Below are 8,397 nucleotides of genomic sequence, written 5' to 3' on the forward strand. Positions count from 1 at the left end.
ATATCCACTTGCATTTGGAGTTGTAGATAGCGAGTGTCATGCTACTTGGATTTGGTTTTTGAGAAGATTGCGAGAAGCTATCGGTGAAGACGTACCTAATTTGGCGTTCATATCCGATCGCCAAGTTAGCATCATACATGGTGTCGAGGTTGTGTTTCCTGGTATCCCTTACGGAGCATGTTACCATCATTTACAACTGAATGTCCAACACAAGTTCAAGACAGATCAGATCATTGTCGCTTTGAACTGTACGATGCTGCTTGCGCCTTTAGTAAAACCGCATTCGAAGCTAATTTTAGACAGTTGAGATGGAAAGATGTCGAGATGTCAAAGTATCTCGAAGAAGTTGGTATCGATCGGTGGGCAAGAGCATTCTTTCCTGGAAAATGGTAAAAGTCTAGAACTTCTTTTGTACTGAATTTCAATGTCGTTGATTATATAAACGTCGTTGTTTTTATATAGGTACGACCTAATGACGAGTAACAACGCAGAAAGCTTCAACAACAAAACAAGGAATGCTAGGACGTTTCCCATTACGACGTTGCTCGAGTTTATTCGATTCACACTCCAAACTTGGTTTTTCGATCGAGAAGAGATAGCGCACAAGTTGAACACAAAATTGAAACCAACGTGGCAAAATGATCTCGCACAGCTAAATAATAAGGCACAGCTCGTCAATGCGTACGGGCTTGGTCTATATGAATGTCATGTCAAAGACGCAAGAGGTGATTTCGATGTAGACCTTATGGTGAAGACATGCACTTGCGGACTACCACAACAATTGAATATCCCGTGCGAGCATTCCATCGTAGCATCCCAACATCGAAGCGTGGACGTGTACTCGTTATGCATTGACTTTTATTTGAAGCAGACGTGGATTGAAATGTACAAGGAAGCCATATATCCGGTTGGCAATGAAGATCAGTGGGATGTCCCGGATAAGATAAAAAAACATGAAGTTTCGGAACCCGTTCATAAGAAGCAAGTCGGTCGACCAAAGAAAAGTAAAAAAGAAAGAAGAATGATTAATCAATACCCATCTCAAGGCGAAAATGTTGTTATCCAACAAAAATGCGGGAAATGTGATGGTAGGGGACATAACAGAAAAACATGCACTTGGAGGATGTTTTGAAGGGCCTTAACCGTGTTAGCTCTCTCTTTGTTTGGTGTGTGAAGGGCTTTCATTAAATATTGATCTAGTCTTTGTATAGGGAATAATGGTTTGGAGAAGAAATGTCTATTTCTTAATATTACAAAGTTCCGAAAAATAAAAAAAATGGATGGCGGGTCAAAGTCAATAGTCAACAAACCATCTCGATAATATGTTTATAAGGTACTATTACATACAAAACCAAAAAGATTTAAAAAAAAACATCCGAAAATACAAAATCACGGGATAAGGTAGTTGTAGAATAAGTCCACGCACCATTTCTTCCTGAACGTTCTCATATTGGCACTTTGAAAAGTGTCAAATGATTCGTTCAGTACTATGTGCTCGACATACTTCACTGCGAACATCCCGCAGTCACCGCTACAACACAAATATAAGTAAATGAATTTGTCAAACTTGTCAAAACAAGCTGGCTAACAAAAGACTTGAAAAAAAAATTTGTAAAAAGACTTGTAAAAAAAAAAAAACTTGTAAAATAACTTTTCAAAAAAAAAGTTGAATAACATAACTTGTAAAAAAACAAACTTGTAAAATAACTTTTCAAAAAAAAGTTCAATTAACTAGTCAAAAAAACTTTTTTAAAATAACTTGTAAAAAAAACTAACTTGTAAAAAATCTTGTCAAAAAAACAGACAAACTTGTAAAATAACTTTTCAAAAAAAAGTTGAATAACATAACTTGTAAAAAAAAAAAAAACAAACTTGTAAAATAATTTGTCAATAAAAACAAACTTGTTTAAAACTTGTCAAAAAAAAGTTCAATTAACTAGTCAAAAAAACTTTTTTAAAATAACTTGTAAAAAAAATGTAAACATGTTTACCTGTGTGCACATTGTGGGACATTTTGATCGACTAGCCATGTCGGGTATGTGAACTTAATTTCACCGTGCTCACTCTCCCGGTAAGACATGCAATGGTTCTTGAAGAAACCACCTATGGCCACAATCCTAGCAAATGCTCGAGTCCAAGTCTGAATAATAAACATTTTAACAATGTTAAATAACCCTTATAATTTAATTAACCACAAATAAAGGTAATAATTGTGAATAACATAACATTTTACGTACCTCCATCATCTCCGTGAAGTCCTTTTGATTAATCGGCGACTACATGAGATCTTTTTGGCAATCGAGGACGGTAATGGTCCAGGCCTCGATGTCGATCCAAAATGTGAACCAATGGACGTTCTTGAATTTCACGATGAACAGGATCTCGCGAGCACCATCCCAAGGAAAAATATCGATGTCCCTATACCCAGTCATGGGGGTAATAGTTGCCCGCATGTCCCAGTCCACGGGTTCGGGCTCTGCCCCCAGCTCGATGGCCTTTTTGATGTTCGCTTCTTCCTTTGTGAATCGGCCGTACACGTGCTGGACCCACCGACAATCCATGATTCGGACGTCTTGCCGATATCTGTCGAGAGCTCGTTGACGAGCCCGAATCATGTGAATTATAGCATCAATATGCTGAGACATAACAAACATATAGCGTTATTTTAAATTAAAAGGGAATGCGAAATATATTATAAATAACGTACCGAATCATGTAGCCATTTTGTTTCTGTCAACATCGTGTCGAAGAAAGTCGTGTCTCCGTCGCACGTCTTCAGGCGAGTAGACTCCATGAACTTGCCGTCCCACTTCTTTGTCCGCAACCACTTAACGAAATTATTAAACTCCTTTAGCCTCGCGTCCTTCAACGGGTTGAACTTGGGGATCGGCTTCTCTGAATACTTGGGCCTCGTCGGATCAGTGAAATCGGTCCAACGCAACGACTTCTGTCGCACTTGCCGATCTGGACGTGGCGGAGTAAGCTGTGCCTTGTCGCTTTTCCTTTTAAGCGGAGTTGTGAGCCGGCGTTGCATATCCGGAATGTCTTCTCTACGATCTACGAGGACGTCGAAAACCTCGGCGAAGTCAACGGCCTGATCTCCGATCGCTTCGACGACTCGCGATGCGAAGAAGACGGCTCATGCGATGAAGACGCCGGCTTTTGACCAGCCGTCGGAGGAGGAGGAGGAGGAGGAGGAGGAGGGGGAGAAGGAGGAGGGGTCTGGCGTTTACGACCTTCAGCTTGGGTCGTGGGAATCTCACCCCGCCCGTTGTTCCTCGAATAAAATGTTAAGCCTCGTCCACATCGCAACCTCCAAGTCAAAGTAACAAAATATGTCACGAAATTTAAACTTGTCACAAAACTATAAATGAAATATAAACTTAACCCTAAACTCTAAAATGAATTTTTAACTTAACCCTAAAGTCTAATTTTAACTTAACTCTAAAACGTTAAATTAAGTAAAAACTTAACTCTAAAACGTTAAATTAAATTTAAACTTAACTCTAAAACGTTAAATTAAATCTAACATGGTCTCGCCTGATTCGCTCGATTCTACACCCGTTCGTGCTAAGAGCGTGTAAGACCATCCCTTGTGATTGCATCAATTGTTCTTGGGTGGCTCGCATTTCTTCCCACATTTCCCGTGTTAGGACAAAGGGCTCGGGAACATCAGTGCGAGGGGTCGGTGTGGGCCTCGATCCCACTGCTGGGGTGGTTGGTGTGGGCCTCGATCCCATTGCGGGAGTGGTCGGACTACCAAGACGAACACGTGGAGTGTCTGACACGTGTTCGTCGTCGGAGTCTCCGACGATGACATTGGCCTCGTCTGCGACAGTCGTGACTTGATCTATTTCTTCCTCGATATCTCGCGGCTCTGTCGCGTCTTCTCCATCGACGTCTATGGGATACAGACATTTGCTCGTCTGCGTCTCAAGGAGAGTGAAAAATTCTTTCTCTGCTGCCCTTGGTCTCAGCATTTGAAGAACACCCACCTACAAAACCAAAAACAATTATTAATATTCCAAGATAATGTAACATACATTTAATAAAAGTTAAATAATAAAAAAGTTACCGTTTTCTTATTCAGGACGGTCTCGATGTCTTTGCCCATGATGACGACATTACTCGACCACGAGTGCATCCTGGGAACACGAATTCCCTGGTTCGACCCGAACCTCATCCCGATCTCTGGGATAGCCTCGTACGCCTAATAATGAATGGTATAAAGATTACCCGTCAATGTGTACTTGGCCTCTTTCTGAGTCACGTCCGACTTGTCCTTCAACTTCTTCTGCAACGTCTCATGATAATGCCTTAGGTTCACCGAGAGGCTAGAATATGTCTCCGACCAACTCAAATTTCCCCAAGGCATTTTGAAGAAGAAGGGGAGGTCTTCAACGATGTATAGAAATTTCTGCCACCTTTCCTCGATGACTTTGTTGGTCGGCTGCCCCAGAAGATACCCATAGACAAATACGAGCAGCCCGGGCTTGAACGCATCGTCATGGCTCTGACATATGTTGAACGCCTTGATTAAAGCGCTCAACTTGCATCCGACGACGCCGTTCAAGTGGTCTGTGATCAATCGGTCGCTCTTTCGCTCGTCTTGTTCAGCTTTGGTCGGACCGTCTTCATAGCTCATCCCCGAGACGAGTGCGTACTCGAGGCGTCCAAATCTTACTTGTTTGCCTCCGATACCAAAATGTATCTCCCCCCGTGTCGTCGCCTTGATCTTCTTTTGAAGGAGAGTATGTACGAGCACCGGTGAGAAACCGAGCTCGCTCTCCGAAAAAAATTGCTCGAACGGAGTCTCGAGAATTCGATCTTTTATCACGAGCTCATCGAATCTCCTCCGTACCAGCTTCAAGATCCCCGTCTCCTCCGAGAATGAGACGTTGTATATGTAGTTCAAATTGTCCTAAAAAACAACAAAATTAGGTCAAAATCATAATTCATCGTATGACATCGTACAGACTCGTATAGCATCGTATAAACAAAAAATTTGAATTTTTTTAAAATTATCGTATAGCATCGTACGATATCGTACAGCATCGTACTACATTGTACAGCAGCGTACGACAAATTTTATTGAAAAAATTTACCCCATCGTACAGCATCGTACGACATCGTACAGATGTATGAATTTCATCGTACAACATCGTACGATGCATGATTCTCATCGTATTTCAGCCCCAATTTTAAACCCTAACTATCTAAATCCGATCCAAAACAGCTCAAATAACCACAAATCAAATAAATACTAAGTCCTAATACCTATTCCGACTATTTTCGATGAGATTTAACAAGAAATTAGTTGAAAAACTCACCTTTTTCGACGTTTTGAGAGCTCGGGATTTCTAAGCATCACTGCCGCCGGAGATTGAAGCTTGTTTATCGTGCGCCATCGTAGTATATCGTATTGAATCGTACAGGGTCGTAGTATATTGTATGGAATCGTACGATAATTTTTTTTAGATGAGAGAGAGATGAGTTGAGCGAGTGAGAGAGAGAGAGAGAGAGAGAGAGAGAGAGAGAGAGAGAGAGAGAGGGAAGTTCAAATATAAATCACAGGGGCATTTTTGTCCATTTTTCAGTACAAAAGTCTATTTTCGGATATTTTAAAACGTTAGGGTCTATAGTTGATATTTAATGTTTTATTAAGTCCAATTAATGAAATTTCTCAAAGTAAAAGAGACTCGCGTAAATCGTAAAGTAGTTAAGGCAGTGCCTTGTTTATCAGCCTCTTGCACACTAACGTTAAACCATTTCCAAACACAGCTTCATAGGGTAAATGAAGAACTAAAACTGGTTCTTTTTGTCTAATTCAAGAACCAAAAGGTTATCATCATTTATATAACTAAATAAAATCAATAATATACACTCAATTGGAATTATAAAAAAAAAAAAAAAAAAAAAAAAAAAAAAAAAAAAAAAAAAGAGTGTAGAACTAGTTAGGGTCAGCTTTCCTCGTCCCAACTGGCCTTCGGTATCTCTCCTGAGTCAGCAATAATGACTTTCTTCCTCGGTTTTCCACTGTAAGTCCCGGCTCCGCCTTCAATGGCAAACACTGTGTCCATGCCTTGAATGACCTTCCCAAACACCACGTGCTCTCCGTCCAACCTAAAGATTCAAACCCTTATTTCCCTCACACCGATCATGCTTATAATTTCAAATCTGTAATATTTCGATTTGTGGACAATTTTGAGCTACCTTACGTCTCAAGCAATATTTTTTTCGATGGCATAGTACTGACTAAGGATGGATAGTTGAGAGTGAAAAGGACTAAATAGCTTGCTAAGTTTCAGTCGGGTGTGCGATTAGGACTACCTTAAAAACCTCCATGAATCCTAGGAACCTGCAAAATATTAGTCGCTCTATATTTCTATCACCTCTATACATCTTTTCATGTAAAAACGAGTCATTCTGGTTTCATAATTTCATTACAAGATTTGTCAAACGTTATTACTTTATGTTCCTACAACTACTTAAATAGCGTCATGAAAAAGTCGATTTTAGTTTGCATCTCGAATTGAGAACCATTTTTTATCAGTATTGTCATAGTTTGTGTATCAGGTCCAATCAGAAAGCCTACCAGTTTGCCTTCACCGTCGTGATGAAAAACTGCGAGCCATTGGAATCGGGTCCAGTGTTCACCATTGCAACGACACCTGAACCAATGCACAGCTTAGAAAAATTTATAGAAAATAAAATAAAATAATCTTCAAAGACATCCTAAAGTACGGTCTCAAATTTAGACTAGTTCGCTCAGTACCAGCGTGTGAGTTTCTAACTTTGAAATTCTCATCTGGGAAAGTGCCACCGTATATTGATTCGTAACCTCTTCCATCGCCGTATACAATATCTCCTCCTTGAATCACAAATCCGGAGACAATGCGATGAAATGGCGTTCCCTTATAGTGAAGTTTTTTCCCATCGGCGGTTTTTCCTTTCTCCCCTGCATTTGGTGCAGACCATAGTCAGCACGTTTTCGAAATGAAAACAACATTTCGTATCCCTTGAGAAAAGAAACACCAATGCAAAGAGAAGATTTAATTACCTGTGCATAATGCCCTGAAATTTTCTGCCAAAAGAACAAAGATATTGATAGCGTCAGGATCTTAAGGTTTCATATGTGACTAGACTTATAAATCATGTCAAATTGAATGGCAATTAGAATGCTAAGATTAAACAGTGAATGTAAAGGGTCTACTATACATACCAACAGTTTTTGGCACAGCCTTGCCGTATAGTCCAATCACAATTCTACCTGCAATAATTAGAAATGCCCTAATAATGTAAGAATGAGAGAAGAGGAAAAATATTTCGATGCTACTCATAGACCACTTGGAAAAAGCTTACCGAAGCGCTGTTTATCAATATCTACATCGAGGTACACTCTGTGTGTGATTTCATGATCCTCTTCAACTTTCTCCACCACCAGCTCCTAAAACATTCGAATTTGGCAATACACTGTGAGCGAGTTTGCATACAATACACTTGTTTGAGGATGAGGTTATTTTTGGCAATACCAAACAACAATAAGATTGGATTACACTAATGAAAGTAAGTTTTACTCCTAAGAGCTTATATTATTTCTCTCTAATCAGCGAAAGTTTCTACTAATTGGAGAAATCTCGTTCTTGCTTTATTTTCTACAGTCCCAATAAATAGCAGAGTTCGAAATAAATCAAAAACTCATTGAAGATCATTTATCAGGGTTTCAGCAATACAGCCAGATCCAACCAAACAACAAAATGGCAAAAAAAAAAAAAAACAAGCCTACGAAAAAAAACTTACTGTTTTAGGAGCTGAGAAAGCGAAAATGAGGAAGATCGAAAGTACGAGGAAGAGCAGAAGACATTTAGGCTGGACCAAAATCGAGATCGCTCGACGCATCGCTTCGACTCTATATCTATCTCTCTGTTTCAGTTTCCGATCAGGAACTTCGTTTTCCTTGTTGAACCTCCATGCAAATGAGTTCGATTCCTTTTTTATGCCTTCTCCCTTCGATTACTTGAAATAAAGTATAAACGATAATTGTGAATTCTCAGATTCGCGAACGAACGGAGAGGTCGTGTGTTATTAAGCTTGAAGTTGGATTACACGAGAATTTTTTTTGTTTTATCAAATCGTGTTATGTGGGAATCGAGTGAGCCGCGGAAAATTGGGCTGATAACCGGCTTTTAGGCCCATAATTAAGCCCAGTTAAGAATTGGCTACGCTTGTCTGTAAGTTCGTCACGAAGAGCCGAAGACTAACCCAAGCCTTAGCCGGAAAATTACGAAAATAATAGTTTTAGGGTGTAACATTGTTAGCGGCTTTTTTTATTTTTTAAATACTTGAAAAAATTGTGTTTTTATAAATGGTAAATAATTATTTTTTAGGTACTTCAAT

At 39.6% G+C, this 8,397-nt stretch overlaps 1 protein-coding gene across 1 annotated transcript; it reads right to left on the reverse strand.

Moving 5' to 3' along the window:
• Positions 1 to 5,708: 5,708 nt before the first annotated feature.
• On the reverse strand, positions 5,709 to 8,121 carry LOC149389673 (Cyclophilin-like peptidyl-prolyl cis-trans isomerase family protein). Its single transcript, XM_089623151.1, has 7 exons — positions 7,801 to 8,121; positions 7,363 to 7,447; positions 7,223 to 7,270; positions 7,061 to 7,084; positions 6,776 to 6,958; positions 6,596 to 6,671; positions 5,709 to 6,123 (listed from the first exon to the last, which is right to left on the reverse strand). Exons 1-7 carry the CDS (start codon positions 7,897 to 7,899, stop codon positions 5,961 to 5,963), a joined length of 678 nt encoding a protein of 225 aa, XP_089479277.1. The 5' UTR covers positions 7,900 to 8,121; the 3' UTR covers positions 5,709 to 5,960.
• Between the last annotated feature and the right edge of the window lie 276 nt (positions 8,122 to 8,397).

The sequence above is a fragment of the Urtica dioica genome, chromosome 8 (assembly GCF_054948205.1).
Source record: "Urtica dioica subsp. dioica isolate 48M chromosome 8, U.dioica_male_clone48M_v1_H2, whole genome shotgun sequence".
Taxonomy (NCBI): Eukaryota; Viridiplantae; Streptophyta; class Magnoliopsida; order Rosales; family Urticaceae; genus Urtica; species Urtica dioica.

Bases quoted from the DNA above. Each gene is read 5' to 3' on its own strand.
- LOC149389673 (XM_089623151.1), bottom strand. From the start codon at position 7,899: ATGCGTCGAGCGATCTCGATTTTGGTCCAGCCTAAATGTCTTCTGCTC. The intron at 7,448-7,800 runs GTAAGTTTTTTT...CGAATGTTTTAG, and splicing joins CTTTCTCAGCTCCTAAAACA to GAGCTGGTGGTGGAGAAAGT. The intron at 6,124-6,595 runs GTAGGCTTTCTG...TTGAATCTTTAG, and splicing joins ACGACGGTGAAGGCAAACTG to GTTGGACGGAGAGCACGTGG.